This window comes from Oncorhynchus nerka, linkage group LG14, assembly GCF_034236695.1.
Source record: "Oncorhynchus nerka isolate Pitt River linkage group LG14, Oner_Uvic_2.0, whole genome shotgun sequence".
Lineage (NCBI taxonomy): Eukaryota > Metazoa > Chordata > Actinopteri > Salmoniformes > Salmonidae > Oncorhynchus > Oncorhynchus nerka.
In genome coordinates, this window is record NC_088409.1 from 38,015,719 (window position 1) to 38,042,785 (window position 27,067).

The 27,067-nt window shown below is 44.0% G+C and overlaps 1 protein-coding gene across 5 annotated transcripts; it reads right to left on the reverse strand.

Annotated features, from left to right (window-relative positions):
- LOC115140981 (transcriptional repressor p66-beta-like) lies at window positions 1-25,714 on the reverse strand. 5 transcript variants are annotated; one of them, XM_029679528.2, is made up of 11 exons: window positions 25,434-25,714; window positions 15,879-16,282; window positions 15,636-15,765; window positions 15,113-15,244; window positions 12,822-12,950; window positions 12,284-12,460; window positions 11,478-11,841; window positions 11,132-11,331; window positions 10,902-11,012; window positions 9,795-10,032; window positions 1-5,002 (listed from the first exon to the last, which is right to left on the reverse strand). In XM_029679528.2, the coding sequence occupies exons 2-11, from the start codon at window positions 16,274-16,276 to the stop codon at window positions 4,866-4,868; spliced, it is 2,016 nt and encodes a 671-aa protein (XP_029535388.2). In that variant the 5' UTR covers window positions 16,277-16,282; window positions 25,434-25,714; the 3' UTR covers window positions 1-4,865. The 5 variants fall into 5 exon arrangements, with proteins under 5 accessions (XP_029535388.2, XP_029535387.2, XP_029535386.2 ...); XM_029679527.2 differs by having other exon boundaries at window positions 11,478-11,853; XM_029679526.2 differs by having other exon boundaries at window positions 11,478-11,838; window positions 12,801-12,950.
- Between the last annotated feature and the right edge of the window lie 1,353 nt (window positions 25,715-27,067).

Below are 27,067 nucleotides of genomic sequence, written 5' to 3' on the forward strand. Positions count from 1 at the left end.
TTGAAAACATCGCTTAAACTTTATTGACAGAATATGATGCAAGCCATTGGAGTCATATTGTGACAGTATTGCGTTGTGTTGTTGAGAGTATTCCATGCTCTGTTTGACACAACATCTAGTACTCCTTCATCTTTTAAAAGGGGTATTTGAAGACTTGCTTTATGACCATGGCTAGGTTAGCACACAGCTTATCCATTAGGACTGTATTTTAAACACACAGCGGGTAGTTCATCTCATGAGTCTCTTTCTTACTTATATGTGGACCATGCACTGCCTTTCCCTGGAAAATATATACGAGGAGAAAAAAAGAGATAATGAAATGTCCCATTCCAATTGCCTGATCTACGCCAAGCCTTACAATCATTTTTACGAGGATAAATTTTTCAAAGTGTACGATAATGATAATAATATGAACTAATCTCTAACTGAACATCAATGCTGCTGAAAGTAAAGCATGTAATAACAGCGGAGCACTTCATACAATGTATAGACAAAGTGGTCCTGGGATAGATCAAACAACTCTTCATAAAAGATGATCCTACTGCCTCTAAGTACTAGAAAACAAGATATAGAAAGTTGAGAATGCTTTTGATAGTAAATAGAAAAACCCCACACATTTTTGCACAGGAATATACAGTGATCAATAAACAAAATGACAAGCTTCACAATATCCATGGCTTTTTGTTAGTTTTTCTATACAATGCATACCCACCTTGAATTCAATGTGTCTTATTCCACAAAGGAGGAACGCATATGTACAATAAATACATCATTATTATGACTACAGCCGTTCAAGATAATATTACCTGACAATTTCTTAAGTTAATTATATTTCTTGATTTTTCTTTTCCCCCATTTGTTTGTAAAAAATTGTTAGAAATTAAATTGAATAGACAGGTCAGCAAAATGTAGTTTTTTAAATGTTTGAAACCTTACAAAAATGACATCTGAAAATGCTATTTTTCCTGTGTTTTTTTCCTTTACTTTCTTTAAAACAAAAATGTTAAAATGGTGCATCTGGCATAGTTTGAGAAAGAGAGAAATATTGATGATGAAGTAATTCCATAACGCATACATACAACAAAGAGGACAAAGATAACTATCAAAAACAGTGAGGCTGAAAATCACCCATGGGTCACTGTTGTCCATCCCAAACAGTGATGTAGCTGTGGGGTGTTCTGTGTTATTGGACTACGGCAAACCCTGGGTCGTGTTCATTCGGCACGAACAGTAGGAAAGGTTTTCAGACGGACAACAGAAATGAACGCCCCTATAGGACAAGTGCAGGTAGTACTACCTCTGTTTAAAATATTTGCTTCAGTTTGGTGCTTACTGAACACGGCCAATACAACATCTGTTCCATCTGGGTGCAACAAAAATAGTGCTTATACTACTGTATATGGGAGTAAGGCTACCTAACTAGTTGGGATACTAAATGGATAAAATAGTAACATTCAGCACAAATACTTGAATGAACTTTGTCTTCCCTGTGTCTCAAAATATTGCACCTGTTTTTGAAGTTTATCAAAAAGGGCAAGGAGTAATCCACTGCTCTCTGGCAATATGTTTAATGTTACGTTTTAAAACTGCAGGGTATAAGAGGCAATAACCAGGCAACTCCTGCTTGCAAGAAGAAAATTAAATTGGAATTACTATTTCCTGCTGTTTTAAAATGGATGCACTAGTATTTGTTACTTCCAAATTTTATCCTGAAATAATTCAACATCAGGCATTGCTGAAATAGAGCCACAATTATCATGAGATGGAACAATAATCAATTCAATAATAATCAATCAATTCACCCTGGATTCCTGGTGGACAGAAACAATATCCCTACTCTCTGTACCTAAGTGCTCTGCATGTACAGTCCTGTGCATTGCCATAACCCATCATGTACAGTACCAGTCAAAAGTTTGGACACACCAACTCATTCCAGGGTTTTTCTTTGATTTTACTATTTTCTACATTGTATAATAATAGTGAAGACATGAAAACTATGAAATAACACATGTGAAATCATGTAGTAACCAGTGTTAAACAAATCCAAATATATTTGAGATTTGAGATTCATCAAAGTAGTCACCCTTCGCCTTGATGACAGCTTTGCACACGCTTGGCATTCTCTCAACCAGCTTCATGAGTTAGTCACCTGGAATGCATTTCAATTAACAGGTGTGCCTTGTTAAAAGTTAATTTATTTCCTTCTTAACGTGTTTGAGCTAATCAGTTGTGTTGTGACAAGGTAGGGTTGGTATACTGAAGATAGCCCTATTTGGTAAAAGACCAAGTCCATATTATGGCAAGAACAGCTCAAATAAGCAAAGAGACACGGCAGTCTATCATTACTTTAAGACATGAAGGTGAGTCAATCCAGAACATTCCAAGAACTTTTAAAGTTTCTTCAAGTGCAGTCACAAAAACCATCAAGCGATATGATGAAATTGGCTCTCATGAGGACCACCACAGGAAAGGAAGACCCAGAGTTACCTCTGCTGCAGAGGATAAGTTCATTACAGTTACCAGCCTCAGATTGCATACCAAATAAATGCTTCACAGAGTTCAAGTAACAGACACATCTCAACATCAACTGTTCAGAGGAGACTGGTCTGATGTGTCCAAATTTAAGATTTTTGGTTCCAACCACCATGTCTTTGTGAGACGCAAAGTAGGTGGACAGATGATCTCTGCATGTGTGGTTCCCACCATGAAGCATGGAGGAGGTGGTGTGATGGTGTGGGTTTGCTTTGCTGGTGACACTGTCAGTGATTTATTTAGAATTCAAGGCACACTTAACCAGCATGGCTCCCACAGCATTGTACAGCGATACACCATCCCATCTGGTTTGCACTTAGTGGGACTCATTTGTTTTTCAACAGGACAATGACCCAAAACACATCTACAGGCTGTGTATGGGCTATTTGACCAAGAAAGAGAGTGATGGAGTACTGCATCAGATGACCTGGCCTCCACAATCACCCGACCTAAACCCAATTGAGATGGTTTGGGATGAGTTGGACCGCAGATTGAAGGAAAAGCAGCCAACAAGTGCTCAGCATATGTGGGAACTCTTTCAAGACTGCTGGAAAAGTATTTCAGGTGAAGCTGGTTGAGAGAATGCTAAGAATGTGCAAAGCTGTCATCAAGGTAAAGAGTGGCTACTTTGAAGAATCTCAAATATATTTTGATTAACACTTTTTTTGGTTACTACATGGTTCCATTGTGTTATTTCATAGTATTTTTCTTTATTTTTACAAGAAAATAGTCAAAATAAAGAAAAACCCTTGAATGAGTAGGTATGTCCAAACTTTTGACTGGTACTGTATATCCTGTAAATATCTCTTTCTATAGAACTGTTTGATTTATGTAGATATTCAAGTTGCATTTGTCATTCTGTATTTATTTATTGTCTCCTGTTCAAAGTACCTTTCAGATACGCAAACACTTCAGAAGACACAAAACATCTAAATAGCTTAGAGCAGGCTAAATAGCTTAGAGCAGGCTAAATAGCTTAGAGCAGGTTTAAAGCTAATAGCTAGCTAGCCACTCTCCCTGACCGTTTTCAAATGCCTCCCAGACACCATGGGGATAATGTTGACATAAGAAAGTTCAAATAGTATCTAAACGGAATCCATAACTTTGAATGACAGGGTAGAGTGAACAGTAGCAAATCCTATTAGCCAAGAGATGAAAACAAGGGAGAGGGAACCCCTGTGCCTCTTCCCCCCCATTCCCACTCCTAAATAAGTACACACCATGGTCCTATGGGAAACGCCTTAGATTTTGAGTCTAAGAATGATCCCTCCCACCAAATCCAATACCTGTATCCTCTCCAATTAAATAAAAACCTTATTCACCTGATCTCTCAGTATGTTCACATGAGCTCTCATCCAATCAAATCCCTCTAAATGATCTCTCCAATCAATACCCCATCAATTATATATGCTTTAGGATACTAACTCCTCAATTCCATCACTTCTGAACTACAGCCCCCAGGCTGCCTCAGATGAAAAGGTGAAAGGATACAGGGCAACTCTGCTATAGGTTCAGTTTCTGTGCCTTCATATCCAATGGGAGTAGTATTTATTCAGCGGTGCATCCAAACCAAGTCCAGATGGTGCATTGGGCTGTCTCTCTTTGTGGGATATGTATCCATCCTTGTTTCAACAATCAGTTAGAAAAGCATTGTTTCAGACAACTCCAGGGTCTCAATCATCCTCTTTTCTCCCCACAAATCTTTGAAGAAAGCTCAAGCTCAAAGGCTTGAGAGAGTCAGGTCAAAGTTAAACCATCACAATCACCTTTTTAAAACAAAGGTTTGGCCGGTCTGGTAGAATTTCTCTTCCAATAATTCACAGCCAAATGTGGAAAAACAGGGTGATGGTTGAATTCAGAAATCAGAGAAAGAGCAGGGATTTCAGAGTGCTGCAGTTCTCAAAAAGATAGCTTGGTAATTCCAGACATAACAAAGACTTGAGTTTGGTAAGGAAAGCTCAAGCGAGACAAAATATTGCTTCAAAAACAAGCACATAAATCCAAAACAAAAGACACCCCACACTCGGGACACTGCCACAAGCATATAAAGACAGGGGTTCTCCACAAAGATGGGCACGCTCATAACTGGTAGCGGCAATGTAGTAACAACATCCATAGCACTAATGACAATAGTAATAACAAGAGGAATTAAAAGGGGGTTGCATCACGTTCAAATGAAAAGTCATTTCAGAGTTTGGTGGCCTCTTTTGACTCGTTGATTGTGTTCTTCATACAGGTTAGTTTGGTAGGCACACTAACAGGCACTGCATGCGATGGGGGTTGGGGTGTGGTGTGGGGAAGGGCTGTGGTATTGCGTCGGGGCGGGGTGAGGTTCATTTCTGTCCGCTGATGGACTGGGATATGGAGCGAGGCGGGATCATGTCCAGCAGGTATTCCCTCTGGCGGTCAGCCAGGCTGGACCCCTTGTGGCCGACCACATTGCCTGGGTTCAGGTAGGCAATGTTCACCCCTGGAGAGGGAGGAAGAGGGAGGGAGGCAGTGTGAGACTGTCAGAAAAGCCTGCCTCAGCCCCATCCCCTGCTCTATAAAGTTATTTGGCTAATCTCAGCCCCATCCCAACCCCTGGTCCATACAGTTGTATGGCTGATTTCCGTCCCAACCCCAGCCCAACCCCTGGTTTATAAAGTTTTTAGCTGGTCTCAGTCCCATCCCCAGCCCAACCCCTGGTCTATAAAGTTCTTTGGCTGATCTCAGTCCCATCCCCAGCCCAACCCCTGGTCTATAAAGTTCTTTGGCTAATCTCAGTCCCATCCCCAGCCCATCCCCTGGCCTATAAAGTTCTTTGGCTGATCTCAGTCCCATCCTCAGCCCCTGGTCTATAAAGTTATTTGGCTGATCTCAGTCCCATCCCCAGCCCAATCCCTGGTCTATAAAGTTTTGGCTAATCTCAGTCCCATCCCCAGCCCAACTCCTGGTCTATAAAGTTTTTAGCTAATCTCAGTCCCATCCCCAGCCCATCCCCTGGTCTATAAAGTTATTTGGCTCATGTAAGTCCCATCCCCAGCCCCTGGTCTATAAAGTTATTTGGCTGATCTCAGTCCCATCCTCAGCCCCTGGTCTATAAAGTTATTTGGCTGATCTCAGTCCCATCCTCAGCCCCTGGTCTATAAAGTTCTTTGGCTAATCTCAGTCCCATCCCTAGCCCCTGGTCTATAATGTTTTTGGCTAATCTCAGTCCCATCGCCAGCCCAACCCCTGGTCTATAAAGTTCTTTGGCTGATCTCAGTCCCATCCCCAGCCCCTGGTCTATAAAGTTATTTGGCTGATCTCAGTCCCATCCTCAGCCCCTGGTCTATAAAGTTCTTTGGCTGATCTCAGTCCCATCCTCAGCCCCTGGTCTATAAAGTTCTTTGGCTGATCTCAGTCCCATCCCCAGCCCAACTCCTGGTCTATAAAGTTTTTAGCTAATCTCAGTCCCATCCCCAGCCCATCCCCTGGTCTATAAAGTTATTTGGCTGATCTCAGTCCCATCCTCAGCCCCTGGTCTATAAAGTTATTTAGCTGATCTCAGTCCCATCCTCAGCCCCTGGTCTATAAAGTTATTTGGCTGATCTCAGTCCCATCCCCAGCCCCTGGTCTATAAAGTTATTTGGCTGATCTCAGTCCCATCCCCAGCCCCTGGTCTATAAAGTTATTTGGCTCATGTAAGTCCCATCCCCAGCCCCTGGTCTATAAAGTTCTTTGGCTGATCTCAGTCCCATCCTCAGCCCCTGGTCTATAAAGTTATTTGGCTCATGTAAGTCCCATCCCCAGCCCCTGGTCTATAAAGTTCTTTGGCTGATCTCAGTCCCATCCCCAGCCCAACTCCTGGTCTATAAAGTTTTTAGCTAATCTCAGTCCCATCCCCAGCCCAACCCCTGGTCTATAAAGTTATTTGGCTGATCTCAGTCCCATCCTCAGCCCCTGGTCTATAAAGTTATTTGGCTCATGTAAGTCCCATCCCCAGCCCCTGGTCTATAAAGTTCTTTGGCTGATCTCAGTCCCATCCTCAGCCCCTGGTCTATAAAGTTATTTGGCTCATGTATGTCCCATCCCCAGCCCCTGGTCTATAAAGTTCTTTGGCTGATCTCAGTCCCATCCTCAGCCCCTGGTCTATAAAGTTATTTAGCTGATCTCAGTCCCATCCTCAGCCCCTGGTCTATAAAGTTCTTTGGCTGATCTCAGTCCCATCCCCAGCCCCTGGTCTATAAAGTTATTTAGCTGATCTCAGTCCCATCCTCAGCCCCTGGTCTATAAAGTTCTTTGGCTGATCTCAGTCCCATCCCCAGCCCCTGGTCTATAAAGTTATTTAGCTGATCTCAGTCCCATCCTCAGCCCCTGGTCTATAAAGTTATTTGGCTCATGTAAGTCCCATCCCCAGCCCCTGGTCTATAAAGTTATTTGGCTCATGTAAGTCCCATCCCCAGCCCCTGGTCTATAAAGTTCTTTGGCTGATCTCAGTCCCATCCTCAGCCCCTGGTCTATAAAGTTATTTGGATCATGTAAGTCCCATCCTCAGCCCCTGGTCTATAAAGTTCTTTGGCTGATCTCAGTCCCATCCTCAGCCCCTGGTCTATAAAGTTATTTGGATCATGTAAGTCCCATCCCCAGCCCCTGGTCTATAAAGTTCTTTGGCTGATCTCAGTCCCATCCCCAGCCCCTGGTCTATAAAGTTCTTTGGCTGATCTCAGTCCCATCCTCAGCCCCTGGTCTATAAAGTTCTTTGGCTGATCTCAGTCCCATCCTCAGCCCCTGGTCTATAAAGTTATTTAGCTGATCTCAGTCCCATCCCCAGCCCCTGGTCTATAAAGTTATTTAGCTGATCTCAGTCCCATCCTCAGCCCCTGGTCTATAAAGTTATTTAGCTGATCTCAGTCCCATCCTCAGCCCCTGGTCTATAAAGTTATTTGGCTCATGTAAGTCCCATCCCCAGCCCCTGGTCTATAAAGTTCTTTGGCTGATCTCAGTCCCATCCTCAGCCCCTGGTCTATAAAGTTCTTTGGCTGATCTCAGTCCCATCCCCAGCCCCTGGTCTATAAAGTTCTTTGGCTGATCTCAGTCCCATCCCCAGCCCCTGGTCTATAAAGTTATTTAGCTGATCTCAGTCCCATCCTCAGCCCCTGGTCTATAAAGTTATTTGGCTCATGTATGTCCCATCCCCAGCCCCTGGTCTATAAAGTTCTTTGGCTGATCTCAGTCCCATCCCCAGCCCCTGGTCTATAAAGTTATTTAGCTGATCTCAGTCCCATCCCCAGCCCCTGGTCTATAAAGTTCTTTGGCTGATCTCAGTCCCATCCCCAGCCCCTGGTCTATAAAGTTATTTAGCTGATCTCAGTCCCATCCTCAGCCCCTGGTCTATAAAGTTATTTGGCTCATGTAAGTCCCATCCCCAGCCCCTGGTCTATAAAGTTATTTGGCTCATGTAAGTCCCATCCCCAGCCCCTGGTCTATAAAGTTCTTTGGCTGATCTCAGTCCCATCCTCAGCCCCTGGTCTATAAAGTTATTTGGATCATGTAAGTCCCATCCCCAGCCCCTGGTCTATAAAGTTCTTTGGCTGATCTCAGTCCCATCCTCAGCCCCTGGTCTATAAAGTTATTTAGCTGATCTCAGTCCCATCCTCAGCCCCTGGTCTATAAAGTTATTTGGCTCATGTAAGTCCCATCCTCAGCCCCTGGTCTATAAAGTTCTTTGGCTGATCTCAGTACCATCCTCAGCCCCTGGTCTATAAAGTTATTTGGCTCATGTAAGTCCCATCCCCAGCCCCTGGTCTATAAAGTTCTTTGGCTGATCTCAGTCCCATCCTCAGCCCCTGGTCTATAAAGTTATTTGGCTCATGTAAGTCCCATCCCCAGCCCCTGGTCTATAAAGTTCTTTGGCTGATCTCAGTCCCATCCTCAGCCCCTGGTCTATAAAGTTATTTGGCTCATGTAAGTCCCATCCCCAGCCCCTGGTCTATAAAGTTCTTTGGCCGATCTCAGTCCCATCCTCAGCCCCTGGTCTATAAAGTTATTTGGCTCATGTAAGTCCCATCCCCAGCCCCTGGTCTATAAAGTTCTTTGGCTGATCTCAGTCCCATCCTCAGCCCCTGGTCTATAAAGTTATTTGGCTCATGTAAGTCCCATCCTCAGCCCCTGGTCTATAAAGTTCTTTAGCTGATCTCAGTCCCATCCCCAGCCCCTGGTCTATAAAGTTATTTAGCTGATCTCAGTCCCATCCTCAGCCCCTGGTCTATAAAGTTCTTTGGCTGAGTTCAGTCCCATCCTCAGCCCCTGGTCTATAAAGTTATTTAGCTGATCTCAGTCCCATCCCCAGCCCCTGGTCTATAAAGTTATTTAGCTGATCTCAGTCCCATCCTCAGCCCCTGGTCTATAAAATTATTTGGCTCATCTCAGTCCCATCCTCAGCCCCTGGTCTATAAAGTTCTTTGGCTGAGTTCAGTCCCATCCTCAGCCCCTGGTCTATAAAGTTATTTGGCTGATTTCAGTCCCATCCTCAGCCCCTGGTCTATAAAGTTCTTTGGCTGAGTTCAGTCCCATCCTCAGCCCCTGGTCTATAAAGTTATTTAGCTGATCTCAGTCCCATCCTCAACCCCTGGTCTATAAAGTTATTTAGCTAATCTCAGTCCCATCCCCAGCCCCTGGTCTATAAAGTTATTTAGCTGATCTCAGTCCCATCCCCAGCCCCTGGTCTATAAAGTTATTTAGCTGATCTCAGTCCCATCCTCAGCCCCTGGTCTATAAAGTTATTTAGCTGATCTCAGTCCCATCCCCAGCCCAACCCCTGGTCTATAAAGTTATTTAGCTGATCTCAGTCCCATCCCCAGCCCCTGGTCTATAAAGTTATTTAGCTGATCTCAGTCCCATCCCTAGCCCCTGGTCTATAAAGTTATTTAGCTGATCTCAGTCCCATCCTCAGCCCCTGGTCTATAAAGTTATTTAGCTGATCTCAGTCCCATCCCTAGCCCAACCCCTGGTCTATAAAGTTATTTAGCTAATCTCAGTCCCATCCCTAGCCCCTGGTCTATAAAGTTCTTTGGCTGAGTTCAGTCCCATCCTCAGCCCCTGGTCTATAAAGTTATTTAGCTAATCTCAGTCCCATCCCCAGCCCCTGGTCTATAAAGTTCTTTGGCTGAGTTCAGTCCCATCCTCAGCCCCTGGTCTATAAAGTTATTTAGCTAATCTCAGTCCCATCCCCAGCCCCTGGTCTATAAAGTTATTTAGCTGATCTCAGTCCCATCCCCAGCCCTGGTCTGTTTACTCACCAGGGATGCTGTAGAGCTGGCGGCGGTTGTCGTGATGCTGCTGCTGCTGCTGTTGCTGCTGTGCCCGGCTGTGCCCACTAGTACCCAGTTGTCCACTGCGCTTTCCAGTCATGCCCAGCAGGCTGCTGGCCACCGAGAGCTGGGAGGCCTGGGCGAAGTTGGAGAGGACGCCCCGGGCCGAGCCAGACAGACCCCGTTGGAGGGAGGCCTGTGACTGGGTCACCTGGGGCTGAGGCGCCTGGAGGTCACACACACATATACACATCAGATGGAGAGTCCATTTGTCAGCACGGGACATCCTCAACAACTAAAGGGGGTGTGATGATGGTTGAAAGTATCAATGCACATTCCCCGCCTACCTCAGGATTCCCCTTTTTGCAGCCATTTTACCCCTGTTTTTGTCACATAATCGTCGCTGGATGGATTTATTTCAAAATAATACATGCCAATTAGGAGACACTTTTAACCAAAGCAACTTACAGTCATGCGTGCATACATTTTAAGTATGGGTGGTCCCAGGAATCGAACACACTATTCTGGCACAGCAAGCACCATGCTCTACCAAGTGAGCTACAGAGGACCACGTGAAAGCAATGTACATTCCAACCCTTGCTTGTAAATACACTTCCCAATTGATTTTGCGATTGCTTTTTAACGACCACTCAAACACATGCCAGTCCAGGTCAAAATGTCAACAATGGCATATGTGGTTTTTGATATACATCTATTTTAACGCCCACCCTTAGACGGGGATTAAAGACAGAAGAGAAAGTGATCATTGCACAAGACCGTGGTAGATTTTTGTAAAGTTTTAAAAAGTTCAGATTTAATTCATTTGAAGTGTTTACAAAGTAACTCAGCCAGTCGCTCCCGAAAATGTACAACCAAATCTCATAAATAGGGGGTTTAATATTACACAAGAGAGAGGTTTATGTGGTTTATGAGCTACAATTCAGTCAATATTTGATCAATTAAAAAAAGATTGATCAAGTATCCATTACGCAGCTGTTACAATTGGACCTTTCATCAACTTTGCTGAACAATGCTAGATGACAGGGTGTCTGTTGCAGCAGGTAGCACTTACTAACAACGGTGACAGTGACATACCTGTCTGTGTGTGTGATGTCTGCTCATGGACTCCGGCTTACTGACGCTTGGAACAGTTTGAGCTGAACTGGTGGCAAGAGCGGCTTGCAACTGGATTCTCTGCTCAATCTCCTGTGACACATTTAGTAAAATATGGTTACACACACACACACACACACACACACACACACACACGCCCTATAAACAATGGTTGCCTGAACAGAGCAACGGGGAGCCAATGGAATGCTGACCTGCTCCTGCTGTAGAGCCTTGACGAAGGCGTTCTTCAGCCTATTGGTGTGCTCGGCCTTCAGTGCCTTCTTCTGATTGGAAGACATACAGGTCTCGCAAAGTATGCGCCCACCCTTCTCCTGCTTCCAGTGAGGGGTGAAGTCCGTCTTGCACTGGGCACACGAGAAGGGCTCCATGGAGGAGGGCAAACGCAGTTTACCTAAAGAGAGAGCCACAAGAGTTCAATGAGGGGGGAAGGGCCCAATTCCAAACCGACTCATCTGATAACATTGTTGGTTTGATGGTTGTGCGCAGGACAAATGGCTAGCTAGCCATCAGCAAAGGGGTTCCAGTTCCTTCCCTTACCCTGACTGTCAATGACACTCTGCACAACCTCCTCCAGGCCCACCATGTAGATAAACTCGCTGTTGGCCGCTGACGGCAGGAAGTGGAGGAGCGGCGCTGGCGGCTTGGGAGGAGGGATCTCCAGCAGGGTTTTCTCCAACTGCTTCCTCAGGGCAAGTTTGGCAGCTGCCTGACTGCTGGCTGTGTCTGCCATGGAGGAGCCCACCGATGTCCCCCCTGGGCTGTGTGTGGCTGAGGGGCTGACCGCCCCCACCCCCGACACCCCGCTGACTCCTCCCGCGGCTCCGGCCGCCTGCATTTGGGTCAGGTTCATGTAGATGGCAGAGGAGGAGGAGGAGCCAGAGCGCTGAGAAGCTGCCACCTGCTGGGTGGAAGACTGCAAGTAAACACAGAGAACCATACCCGTCATTCAGAACAGTGGTTTTACGTTTAAGTCCGATGGCACGACAGCTACATTTATCTGCTAAAAATGATATAACAACCCTCAAAACCTGTCATCTGAGTGGAAGCAACTGATTTTGAACCTCTATGACAGTGGTATTCAAACTTTCCCAGCACTTTTTCTATGGACATACCCTGTTCATAGACTGCTTACAGATTAAGGAACCCAATATGTGATTTTGTAATTTGGGTAAACTATCCCTTTAGTTTGAGAGAACCAATAAATATTTAATCAATAAAATAGTATTTTCTAATTATCTTTCAAAAAAGTTAGCATTATCCCCTATAATAGTACTCTTATTTCATTTTTTTCCACTGCTCTATGATGATTATGACCAATAACAGGGATGACGTTGGGGTTTTACCTGCTGGTAGCTAATGGCGTTGTTAGAGCTGCCAGTCGAGGAGCGCATGCCACCCTGCTTCTGCTGTGCCAGCCTCTGGCCCTGCAGCTGGGCAGGGTTGGGCGCTATCACCCTGCTCTGTGACATCATCATCTGAGACATGGAGCTGTTGGTGGCTGACCTGATCACCGAGTGACCCTGGGGGACGAAAGAGGAGAAGGAGGAAGAGAAGGAGAAAAAGATCATAAATAGGACATGGATGGTGGTTTTTGTCAGTTTTCAGTGTCATGTCATTTTCCTGCTCATATTCACCAGAGATTATTTAAGAGGGTTAGGCCTCTTCATACCACGAGATGGCACCACTGTGCTATTATTGAAACAGTAGACTGCTTTATTGTGAGATGGTTCTCAAGCAAAATATTAAAAATCATTGTTCAATCCAATCCCCCAACTTTGGCTTCCTTGCGCCTGCCCAACTTGCATTGTGACCGACCCAAGGCACAAAGGGAACCCAAAGAGAACTAGTACTGTAGCCCACCTGTGCAATGCTGTAGCCCACCTGTGCAGTGCGATGGTTCTGGGGCTCTGGGGTGTGGTGGTCAGGGCGGCCAGACATCTTGCTCATGCTCTGAGCACCGTGGACGGCACCGCTCTGGAGGGCAGACGCTGTGTTCTGGACCACAGGGACCTGAGGGGGACGGAGGGTAGAGGTGATAGAGGGCTCAAACATAGAATAATACTAATGTAATAAGGTTATTTACCTGACACTTTTATCCTAAGCAACTTATAGGTAAGCCCTTTTCACTCTATATTGGGTGAATATAGCAGATTTGGTCACTGATATGCGCATTAATTGGATAGCAGTATAGTAATATACTATACATTACGTCAGAGCTCTGGGTATCCATTTTAAAGCGGTATATTTAATTTTAATTTTGTTTAACCTTTATTTAACTAAGCAAGTCAGTTAAGAACAAATTCTTATTTACAATGACGGCCTACCAAAAGGCAAAAGGCTTCCTGCGGGGATGGAGGTATAACGCTCTGGGTGTAGTGGGTGCAAAGTCAGGCGCAGGAAGCAGAGAGTACAGGGTAGTGCTATTTATTGCACACACGGCGAACATAAGCCACCCCACGAAACACAGGGCGCACACAAAACAAATGCCCCAAACACGGGGACTCAAACAGTCCGGAGAAAACCCCACAAACGAGACACGTCAACATCGAACATGCTCAGAGCAACACAAAACAATCCTGCACAAGGAGCAGGCGGGCCTACTGGCTAACATAGCCCGACTAATCAGCCTACACACAAAACAGGTGAAACCAATAAACAGAAAAGGGAAAAGGGATCAGTGGCAGCTAGTAGGCCGGTGACGACGACCGCCACCCGAACAGGAAGGGGAGCCACCTTCGGTAAGAGTCGTGACAGGGGGCTGGGATTAAAAATAAAAATAGATGAAATAAAAATATAGGACAAAACACACAACAAGAGAGACACCACAACACTACATAAAGAGAGACCTAAGACGACAACATAGCATGGCAGCAACACATGACATGGGAATCAACTGACAGACATTCCAAGCGGGAGCACCACCTGCAACAAGAAGATGCCCCCATCCTTCGCGCCAATTGGGTTACTTTGGCATTAATGATTGTTATGTTTGATGTACAATTACGGCGTCATACCCTGGGTTGTTGTTCTGAACAGAAGAAGCCTATATTCGAGCGTAATGTGAAGAAAATGATCCGTGAATTAGCACCCGAATGCACCCATGGCTCCATTCCATGCGCACCAAAACTTCTGTTCCTCTGAAGTGCCTTGTGAAAGCCTAACACTAAAAATCAGATTATAGAACTTCGCTACTCATGTTGGCAATATAATAATCATTCAAATATGCACACCTAACCCTGATTGCAATTTGTAATGGACCATTTTTGCATTGCATTAACAACAGTAATTGTGTGATGGTGTGGATGCGGGGCTGTGTTCCAAACCCAAAAAATACAAGGGTGATTAGGAATTGTGCACACATAGGTGTGGTGTGTAGCAACTTGGAGACACCAATTTGACCTCTGACCCTGAAATTGTTTAGTCTTATACTGCATCTACCCCAAATGTTGCATGGATATTCTCATTGTGTTATTGAATGTGTCCAGAGTATTTCCATATTTCTTTATCAACAAATACTGCAGAAAGTACAAGAAATGTCAAATGCAGATAAAATGAACAGCGTAATGTTTGGATTCTTGTGTCAGGGGAACTGTTTGTTTCCCCATAATCTCTAAAGTGTTCCCTTTCAATTGCTACAATGGTTATGCATATGCTTCTTTTTTTATGTTTAGGCCCTATCCGTATAGGCCAATTCCCCCGAGTGTAAAGTGTTAATGCAAAAGCAGTAAGTCAGTGAGAAAAGGATGAGTGAGTGAGAGAGTGATGAGTGCAGTGGCTGAGAGAATAAGAGAGGGTTGAGTGTGGTGGATGAGAGAGGAAGAGAGGGTTGAGTGTGGTGGATGAGAGAGTAAGAGAGGGTTGAGTGTGGTGGATGAGAGAATAAGAGAGGGTTGAGTGTGGTGGATGAGAGAATAAGATAGGGTTGAGTGTGGTGGATGAGAGAGTAAGAGGGATGAGTGCAGTGGCTGAGAGAATAAGAGAGGGTTGAGTGTGGTGGATGAGAGAGTAAGAGAGGGATGAGTGCAGTGGCTGAGAGAGTAAGAGAGGGATGAGTGCGGTGGCTGAGAGTGTGACAGAGTGAGCAGTGGATGCCAGAGAGATGAGCGAGTGAATGACTGAAGCAGAGGAGTATAGAGGATGATGGGACAGCATTGGGTGGGTGACTGACTGACCTTCTGCACCAGGTTCTCCTTCTGCATCTGGCTCTGCCTCAGCTTCTTCAGGAGCACCAGCCTGGCCTCCTCCAGCCTCAGCTCCTCTCTCAGAGCCCTGATCATCTTTTGCCTCTCCTCCCCTGTCTTACCCTGAACCACACACATAGAAACAAATGAGCACACATACTGTACCCACTTCTGCCATTCCTCTCCATACCCACATATACAACTATAAAACATTTGATCTATTGTACTTGGTTTTTGTGTATAGATTATGTGTTATAGCTGATACCAGTGATGTATAGATGATATGTATTATAGCTAATACCAAATTAATATCTGTACTGTTTGCCTACAGTGTCTCAAAACTATCCGAGTGGTCCACAATGTATTTTTTTTAAATGAATGTATTAACTCTATACAACTATGCACTATTCTAACACTCATACACACAAAAAGACAATATGCACATACTTCAACATTTGTCAAGACTGCGCTAATATGTGCTGTAACACACACAAACACACACACACACACACACCTTAAACATCTCCAGGTTCGCTGCCCTCAGGCGTTCTTCCCCTTGGCTGGGCCCTCTTGGACTGGACGCCTCATTGTCTGACAGGACGATCACATCAGGGGAGGGTGTGTGTCGCTCCCGGTCCGCGTCACTGTGGAGGAACACACACACTTTCAACTCTGACTGACTGATTCTTAATTGTAAGAAGGATTTCTATTTTCCCTCCTATCCTCTTGTACTCCCCCTCTCTCCTCCTCCACTCACCCTTTCCGGGCGCTGAAATCCACTGGCTCCTCGCCCATGTTCTCCTTCCCGCTCTTTCCCACCATGCCATGGGCTCCCACAACCTGACCACGGAGGCTCCCATTGGTCTTCTCCTCATAAGCCCCTCCCCCTGAAGACCCATGACCCTTGACCTCACCCCTTAGGGCCCCGCCTCCTGAGACCCCTCCCAATCCTCCCCCCTCCAGGCCGGCCAGGTCCTTGCGTTTCAGATAGGCCAGCATCTTGAGGCGCTCCATGGCTTGGTGGCCCTCCATCTTGATGCGTTTGGAGAGCAGCTCGTCTCGCTCACTGCTCGTGGCGCCGCCTGCAGGCGAGGAGGAGTCCAGGCCTCGCTTCAGCAGGCTCAGCCGCACCGCCTCCTCATTCAGTCGCTCCATACTGGACTGGATGGATGAAAGAGAGAGAGAGAGACAGGGATAAAGGGATGGAGAGGAGTACGTACGAAATCTCTTAAGTTAGCCGTGATTATTTGTCCTAATGTGGCCGATGTGAAATGGCTAGCTAGTTAGCGGTGGTGTGCGCTAGTAGTGTTTCAGTCGGTGACGTCACTTGCTCTGCAAGAGCTGCGGCTTTTGTGGAGCGATGGGTAACGATGCTTCGTGAGTGACTGTGGTAGATGTGTGCAGAGGGTCCCTGGTTCGAGCCCAGGTTGGGGCGAGGAGAGGGACGGAAGCTATACTGTTACACTAAGATAAAACAAATATGATTATGACATATATTGAAATGTGCAACTCAAACACAAAAACAATGAAAACCTCTACTCAAGCAAAGAAAGAAAATATCTTCACTTGTACGTACAGTGGGCATACTTGAGCTAATGATACTCTAGCAATTTTTGGAGACAATATTGGTGGCAACGGAGTAGGGTATGAGACACTGGAGCAATTATAAGCAATATGGCCATGAATAGCATATGAACTTAAAACCTAAATTTCCCCATTTATTTACTCATCTCCTATAGGTTTTTGTTGCCTGTTGACTGACACATTGGTACTGGAATTTGTCAGCTAACAAACGAGCAACAAAGAACTCAACCTACTGTCAGTCAAGTCAACAATGGCAATGCAGACATAAGGATAACTAGATTTAGCAAATGTTTTGCGTCACAATTCTAAGCTCGTAAGTGTAAATGGTATTCATCAAGCTATCCAGCTAGTTTAACATACAAAAAAACTATCCAAAAGAAAAACGAAAAAGGCTAGCTAGAGAATTGGCCTGTTAGTCTGATTGACATAGCATGGGTTTCGGTTAGCATGCTAATGACGATTAGCATGCACCCCAGGGTGGATATATGTCCATTAACATGACAAACTGAATACAGTAAAACACTGAGTGTACCAAACACTAGGATCACCTGCTCTTTCCATGACATTGACTGACCAGGTGAATCAAAATGAAAGCCATGATCCCTTATTGATGTCACCTGTTAAATCCACTTCAATCAGTGTAGATGAACGGGAAGAAACAGGTTAAAGAAGGATTTTTAAGTCTTGAGACATGGATTGTATATTTATGCGCCATTCAGAGGGTGAATGGGCAATGCAAAGTGCCTTTGAACAGGGTATGGTAGTAGGTGCCAGGCGCACTGGTTTGAGTGTATCAAGAACTGCAACACTGCTGGGTTTTTCACACTCAACAGTTCCTAGAACGGTCCACCACCCAAAGGACATCCAGCCAACTTGACACAACTGTGGGATGCATTGGAGTCAACATGGGCCAGCATACCTGTGGGACCCTTTCGACTGATCAAAATTCCTCAGCTTATAATAAGTTGCTCATTTTCAATGGAAAAATGTTGCAGCAGCCACAGTGAAGGATAGCTGACAGGTCTGCTGCTCTCCCACCATATTGTTTGTTTTGCCACCTCAGACAGCGCTAACAGTTATCTGTCATTACCCCTGTCCCATAACCATAGACTAGCAGCAGGCTAACACAGTGCAGCACACACAGCTATCCTATTGAATTAAGAGTCAAATAAGCATGTGTAACAACTGTTACAACTCCAATAATAACTATTCATATTTCTATCCTAAAAGTTCATATTTCCATCAAAGCCAACAGAAAACAATGGGATAAATATTTTCTGTCCTTTAACATGGTTGCAGGTACAGAAAAAGGCACACACACACATTTTTTCCTTCCTAACCTTCTCCAGTCTGAGTTGAAGGGGTATGTAATATGATATGTACCCAAGACAGAACATGCTTGAGGGCTTTATGTATCTATATGGATGTATACTGTACCGTGTGTGTGTGTGTGTGTGTGTTACTGTAACATGCATGGGCACATATGATGACTTATACATGCACACACATGCGCATAGAGACGGTCAATTAATTCATATGTCATGTCCTCTATCAGGCCCTGAAATGGTTCACCGTGTGTGTGTGCAAATCCGATTGTATTTGACACACTTGAGTCATACAAAGGTTGGTTGAGGATGCACAGGCAGACAATGTAGGTTGTGCCACAGGGAGTTAGTTTGCCCTGCAACTTCGACCAATGATACGCTTGAAGAAGTTGGAGAGGGATGAGGATTGGCCAGGAAGAGGGGGGTTGTCAGGGGACTAGGATGGTGGACTGGTTATAATTAGAGCATAATGCCTTGCTATGTAGAAATGGTAGCACTCTTGTGTACACACACACACTACCACACCCATTTATAAGGAAACACACATAGTATGATCTTTCAATGTAACAATTAATAAATACAAAAAAATATGTTTACTACTCTCTCTCTCCAGGTCCAGAGAGTCATCATGCATGAGACATGGAAGTTACCACGTCCTTTACAAAAGGAAAAAGGAAGTGGTAACCCACATAGAAAACTGTGGAGAGAGAGAGAGACAGAGAGAGCTGTGGAGAGAGAGAGAGACAGAGAGATGAGAAGAAGGTAGAATAGTGAGTAAGTGTGAGTAAAACCAAACGTGGCTAACAAGCCAATCAGAATGTTCTTGTGGTGTGTGTTTTTGTGTTTGTACATGTGACCATCTTTACCCAGCACCTCTTGCCCCCCCCCTCCGCCCCCTTCTCTGTCCCTATTGCTCCTTATATAATGTGATGACTGTTTCCCTCAGCTGCAACAAACCACCATCTATCTCTCTCTCCCACCAGTCTCCTCCCACAGCGCCCAACCCCAACACGCATCGACACACATGCACGCACACATACCACACTCTGGGCACGCTGCCAAACAACACAAGTCAGACGCCTCCATACCGCGAGAGGAAGAGAGGAGGAAGAAAAAGGGGTGCTAAGATGGAAGGATGGTAAACGAGAGGGGATGATCAGCATAAGCACAGACACACAGACATACTTAAACAGCACACAGACAGACACAGACAGACAGTCAGACTAACATTCCCCAAAGCTACATAATCATTATCCTGCAAAGTGAAGCTACTGTTGAAGTGATGTAGAGGTTGGACAAAAATACATTCTACTGGGACCAGCACCCTCGGATAAAAGATGCAGTAATATACACAAATCTGTCTTACTGTCCTTTCTCTTTTTTACAATGATCATATTGGCATTAAAATAAACAATCCTACAGGGACAACGGACAGACTGCTATGATACAGTATATATATATATATATATATATATATATATATATATATATATAGTCACTGTAGCCTATATCCTGTAAAAGAGAGCTACACAATAGAAGACTTTGACACAGTAACAGATAAAGTATGTACAGTATTCTTCAGCCATACCCAGCCCTGTGAGAAGACACACGCACACACACACACTGGGATTTCAGAGACCATGCCAACATAAGGCTCCTTTGTTCCCGTTCCTCAACCCCCACCCCTCCTCCATTTTCCTACAGTTGTGCGATGCCAACAAAGCACCCGTATAAACACTCCCCCCCTCCCCCTCCCTGTCCTGACTCCACTTCCCTCCATCCATCCCTCAAAAAACACTGGGGAGAAAATACAACTTTGTTTTATCGTAAACATATGCTGCATAGTTGTGTTTGCAAGACCCCGAGGGGGGAAGGGAAGTGACGAATAAGGGCTTATGTCTTACTGTTGGCAATATAGTCCCAAGGGCTTTGATTTATGTGGGGACCAAGTATGTGCATGTACGTGGTGAATGAGGAGTAGATTACAAACAGAGATGTGATTCACTTCGTTAACCTTATTGTTGCTTGGTACTAGCAGAAGTCAGTGCAGAAGCAGCGTTAGAAATCCACCAACCCACCGCCTAACCTGTCAATGAGAGAGCACAGGTTGTATGCAAATAATGAAGTACTGATGATCACCACACTTTTGACAACACATTGGTAGCAAGGTGCAACCGAATGGAAGAAAGGAATCAGCCATGATCCCATCCATGTCCTGACTTAATGGGGGAGAATCCTGAGCTAAATTCTGAAAAAACACCAACACCAAAATAAATCTTGTTTTAGCCTTTGTTCCAACAGAATACCATATAGCAGTGGATCCCAAACAGTGGGTCAGGACCAGGTGGGTCGCGTGATTACATTTTTTTTGCGCATTGCACATATTTAGAAATACATTTTTGGAATGGAAAAAAGCTTTCAGTGTCAACTTAAATGACTAAAAGCAAATATAACGTATGTAGAAAAGATAATGGACCTATAGAATAGCCTATAATCTTTGAGAACATACAACAAAATAAATGCTAGACTATCAGGCCCCCATTCATTTTGTTATCATGTTTGAGCATAAGAACACAGCATTAGACATGCAAAAATGTGTAGAATTGCAGGAGATTAGCTAATAACAGCAACAAAATGAATCTCAGCTCCATGGAAATTAGGTTTAAAAATATACCTTTGTCTGTCCTCTGCTAAGGCGATGTTTTTCACTTATTCTTTGGTCTGTGTAATATTAAAACTAGCTACTTTTATGTTTGTTGTGTTGTGATACTTTCATAAACTTTCATAATTGCCCCCGAGGGGATAAATAAAGTTGTATTTAATTTAAATGAATATGTACTGTCAGACTGAATCCCTAGAATGACTATAAGGCTAATGTAAAAATCCTATCATCATTATAAATCACCATTATTACTATAATAACATGTAATGATCCGTTCATACAGAACACGGGTGGTTCATGCCGGGTCACTGTGGTCATTAGGAGGGAATCAAACACAATCATATCTAACTCCATTCAAGATCAGTGTGTTTATGGGGGGAGAGGAGAGAAATTAGGACAGGACGCAAATAATTAACAGGGCCTTAAGTTTATCTATCTCATAAATGTAGCCTGATGAAAACTGTATTGACTGAAAAGAAAGGGGAAAATATACGAGGACATGGCAGTGATGGCATCAGGGGTTGTTGTCTACAACCAATAGGGTTTCATCACACGATCAACCCCAGAGTACAGAGGGTTCCTGACATGAGACTGGTTAGGAAACAGTGTCCATGGGAAACCGAGGGGTTGCTGGTCACCTTGACAAAAAAGTCAGAATAAAATATTTAAAAAAACAGAATCTATTCAATTGGATGAATCCATTTACTCACAATGAATCTAGCACAAAGCAAATGCAAAACACACACACACACACACACACACAAACACACAGTCCAACATTACACTGTGATATCATATCACACCTGTTAGTGTCAGATCACATAATCCAGACAAACGAACCTACACACTGTCACCCACACCCATCCTCCTGCTCCCACTACACTACAACAACACTTAGGAGGCCCAGTTCTTCATCACACAACACTTATCGCATGGTTGCCATGGCAACTATGGCCTGTCTATTTATAGACCGCACCACTAATCAATTTAATTTCTGCGGTTGCCTAAGCAAAGGAGGGAGCAAGGGACAAAGGGAGCAAGAAGAAGAGGAGGAGAAAGCAGAGATGTCAGAGTTTTGTATTCTGTTTACAGTGGAGATGCTGCATTTCCTAGAAAGACATCCATACCTTTGTCCTTAATTATACGTCAATCACATTTATTTATAAAGCCCTTCTTACATCAGCTGATGTCACAACGTACTGTACAGAAACCCAGCCTAAAGCCCCAAACAGCAAGCAATGCAGATGTAGAAGCACGGTGGCTAGGAATAACTCCCTAGAAAGGCCGGAACCTAGAAAGAAACCTAGAAAGGAACCAGGCTATGAGGGGTGGCCAGTCCTCTTCTGGCTGTGCCAGGTGGAGATAATAACAGAACATGGCCAATATGTTCAAATGTTCATAGATGACCAGCAGGGTCAAATAATAATAATCACAGTGGTTGTAGAGGGTGCAACAGGTTAGCACCTTAGGAGTAAATTTCAGTTGGCTTTTCATAGCCGAACCATGATTGATCGAGAAAGGTTTGTTAAGAGGATTTTGAAATGGACCAAGATGGACAGACATGTACATATTATGAAAACGGGCAATTCCACAGGTAACGATGCTGAGACTCAGATTTTTCACTTTAACCCTATCAGTCCCAAGACCCCAACATCAATTGTTGGGATGTTTATTATATTAAGCCAATTAAGTGTTTTAGGCCTACCGTTTTATTTTCAGGACAACCATTGCGCACAAGTAAAACTCAAATCAGTTTCACAAACGGTTGCATTCATGAGTTTTATTGACAAATGTCAATTAAAAAAATGGTCAGCCAAAGCAAAAACCTGATAAAAATGTAATGCTGTAAGTACAGAAATTGTTTGCTCACTGAGAAATTAATATGCAGCTAGTCAGTGACAACTGTGTATAGTTTGGAGTTTGTGACCGCAACTATGTGAGCTTATTACAGCATATTACGCTTGTGAGCGTCATAGACCAAAATGTGCTACATGTGTTTGTGAGGGTCTCAGCCTTCCATAGATAGCTTTTAGTAGTTCGTAGCACAAATCATTCTGACGTTTTTATAAAAAGATCTGTCCCTGGGCCCCTTCGGGATCCGCCCTTGTCTCACAAACACCGCTCTAGCTCAGCCCCTGTTAATCATACATACTAGTTTTTTAAAAATTGAACCTTTATTTAACTTGGCAAGTCAGTTGAGAACAAATTGTTATTTACAATGACGGCCTACCCCGGCCAAACATGGACAACGCTGGGCCAATTGTGTGCCGCCCTATGGGACTCCCAATCACAGCCGGCTGTGATACAGCCTGGATTCAAACTAGGGACTGTAGTGTTGCCTTTTGCACTGAGACGCAATGCCTTAGACTGCTGTGCCACTCAGAGCATGATGGTCTGTAGGTCAAACACGTGATGTTTAAAGGTGGTCAAAAGTAAAAAATGTGACGATGGGACTCATTGGGTTAAAATGTATGTCAAACAAAAACCAATGATTTGCAAAGTTAAACAAACCAAAAAATGATATGCACAAGGATGAGTTTGAACAATTTCCACAGAAAATGTTACAAAAACACATTTAGCTGAAGAACAGTGCAGATGCAAAGTTCGGTAAAAGAAGGATGGCACAAAAGAGCACAACCCATCATTCTGCATTTGCATTGTTCATGTGTTTTTGTAACATTTTCAGTGGAAATTGTTTAAGTAGTCATTCTGAATTGTTGTATCGTTTGTTTAGCTTTGCAATCACTGGTTTTTGTTTGACATACATTTTAAAGTGAAACATGTCAGTCTCAGCATCATTCTGTTACCGTGGAATTGCCCATACACAAATGCATTGCATCTGCCATAAGGCCTATCCCATCTAGGTAGATAAGGCCTAGCCTATAACATGGGTCACAGAGTTGGGACCCCTGTCCCTTTAAGAACAAGAGTCACCCATTATCTCTCCTTTCTGTTCCCCTGTGGTGCCAAGCACTGTCCTAACGCGCTAGCCAGTCTGAGCCGGTCTATAACCTCAGGATATGGAATGATCTCTTAATATGAAGCCTTTAGTGACGTCACACGGGGGGAGAGAGAGGTGGGTATGTGTGTGGGGGCGGGCGTACAAACGCATGATGTGCAAAATTCAGATTAGTTCTATGGAGTTTGTATTGTGGGCGCCTTTCAAACCATCCACACTGCTTCTAACCTACATTAACCCACACATCGTCTGTCAACCACTCATGTCAGGGTGTGTGTTGTGATGATGATGTGAGGTATATGAACCCTGAAGAGTTGCCAGTTCGGGTCCCACTTCAGTTCAACCCTGGCTGTGCTCCTTTAATGGCACACTTCAGTCCAATTTGCTTCTGGAGATAAAGAGCCCAAGAGATGTATAATTTGAAGCCAGGAGATCTACAAATGGAGACTAGAATGACAGACCCACCTGTCCACCCCCTTTCTGCATTTCTATTCCAAAAATAAAATGTATGGCAGAGGAATCTCCAAACTTTCATCTCACCTGCAAAAGTCAAAGTCAACTAGACAAGTTCTTCTAGGAATAAATAATCAGGAACGTGACAGTCAAAATTTGTCATAAATCTAAGATTTATCAGTTTGTTACGGTTCGTTATATATTTGTATAATTCAGTATAACTGAATAGGGGTCTCTGTTTGACCTCCATGAGTAAATGCCATGATAGGTTGAACAAGTAGTTCTCAAGGATGGAAAAGATTTACTATTGGATTCCTGGAAAAAGTGGCACTGACTAGTGAAACATTGTCCCTCTGTGTTGGTCACAAAAAACAGAGGTAAAGTCTAACCCTAGTGGGAATAAATACAAAAGTTACAAAATGATAATAAAACACGTACATACACAAAATAGATTTATCTGCTTATCTATTGCTTTTCACAAGTGACATTTCTGATGCAAAAATACATAAATTGACCTGCCACTGAAATGTTCATGAAACTCAAAGAAAAAAACGAAGTTGACACCAGCTGAACTAAATTTGATTAAAGTCAACTGATAAGAACTCTGATAATCTGGTTGCCCCACGTATCACTACAGGCATTCACTGATTCCTTCAACAGCACTTGTCATCGCCAACCATGGTGGCCATTTGCATAGGGCTAGGAAACAAGTTGAGAGGGTGAACACGTCTTCACTTACGTAAATGGCTGATGCATTTTGAATTAATTTTATTGTATGACATATGTACAACACTTCATGCCATTTGTCTCCAGTTCGCGCAAAAAAATATCCTTCATATTCACAAACTCGATCGTAGCAACGTTGATAAATATATTTCAACAATCAAATTACAACCATCGGTTTCAGATTAACATTTTGTTCATAACGACACCACGAAGACGCATTTCCCCCCCAACCAATCTAGTTTAACCTCAAGGGACTCGAGATTAAACAATAAAAGTATTCTATCAATATGATCCGCGCTCACTGTATCATTTATTGCTGTAATGTAAACAAATTTGGAACGTTAAAACATTATCAACGTTTGTGTCCGCTGTTTTAGGCAGACCTCTCTCATTACCTACATTTTGGAACTAAAAATAACGGCAAAGCGCATCACTATTAACCCAATAGAACTACTATGTAACCGTTATTTCGCTCCTCATCTCACATTGTCCCAGTACTTCAGTTGGACTGAAGTCTCATCACATCTAGAACCATGATCCGGGCATTGAGGTTTTTAGTTAAACTTCACTTCAGATAGGCCGCGGCAAAATCCTCGGTCTCACCTGACTCGCCTTCACCCCGCAGGTTCCACTGGCTTCGGTTTTGGCTTTGGGATCCTGGGGCGCTGCAGTAAACACTCACAACCAGTCAGTCCCCGGCACTGGCAGGCAATACAAAAGCGCTGATTGGGCCCCGACAAGCTCTCACGCTCTCTGTCCGTAACCAGAAAGACAAATTATTGGACCGCGCTTGTGTCACTGACGCGCCTCTACTCAAAGGTGTATGTTGTTGTCTGGAGGGGAGAAAATAGGAGAAATTGACCGAGATGCCCATCCTGTGAACAATACAACATTTAGGCTATATGCCATCAAACATGTGACATATGCTCATGTCGTCAGTTATTCTAGTCATGTCGTCAGTTATTCTAGTGTAGACATCACGTCGAATTAATTGATTGTAGCCTACTGGGCCTACTTTGATGCATTTATACTATTTTTAGTCAAGGGACAATTTTGTCAGGCTTTTGTAGCCTATTTCTTATGCAATCACTTGGACCTTATGTTAAACATATTTCACGGCTGAGGTAAACTGCCAGTATGGGACCCGCATTCAGCATGCATTATGCCCGGTCTAACAATAAACAAAGGTCATTTAATTGCCATGAGTAATAAACACTTAATGGCCTACATGCAAATCTGCATGCATTTTAATTGGCATTCCAACTTTTGTAAGCTACCATTAAACATAAAGATTATCAGCCCTATGCTTCTACAATTTAGTTGAACAAATACTGTTAAACCATTGTCTATTTATTCTGCACAGGATGCTGCCTGGAAGCTATTGACCGAAATGCTAACTGTGCCCTCTAGTGGCTACCTGGTAGTATTGCGCGGGCACATTACTGTATAGTAGCTCAGTGACTTTCAACGTGGCACGGTCATAGGATGCCACCTTTCCAACAAGTCAGTTCGTCCAATGTATGCCCTGCTAGAGCTGCCCCGGTCAAAGTACAGTTATTGTGAAGTGGAGATGTCTAGGAGCAACAACCACTCAGCCGCGAAGTGGTGGGCCTCACAAGCTCAAAGAACAGGACCGTCAAGTGCTGAAGTGGGTAAATATCATCTGTCCTCGGTTGCAACACTCACTGTCAAGTTCCGAACTGCTTCTGGACACTACTTCAGCACAAGAAGTGTTCGTCGGGAGCTTCATCAGATTGGTTCCCATGGCCGAGCAGCCGCACACAAGCCTAAGATAATCATGCACACAAGCCTAAGATAATCATGCACACAAGCCTAAGATAATCATGCACAACGCCAAATGTCGGCAGGAGTGGCGGAAACCGTGTCACCACTAGACTCTGGAGTAGTGGAAACATGTTCTCTGGAGAGATATCTGGCAGTCCTACGGATAAATCTAAGTTTGGCAGATGACAGAACACTACCAGCCTGAATGCATAGCGCCAACTGTAAAGTTTGGTGGAGGAATAATGGTTCCGGCTAGGCCCCTTAGTTCCAGTGAAGGGAAATCTTAAGTCTACAGCTTACAATAATATTCCAGACGACTCTGTGCTACCAATTTTGCAGCAACAGTTTGGGGAAGGCCCGTTCCTGTTTCAGCATGACAATGCCTCCCATGCACTAAGCGAGGTCCATACAGTAATGGTTTATTGAGATCGATGTGGAAGAACTCGAGACTG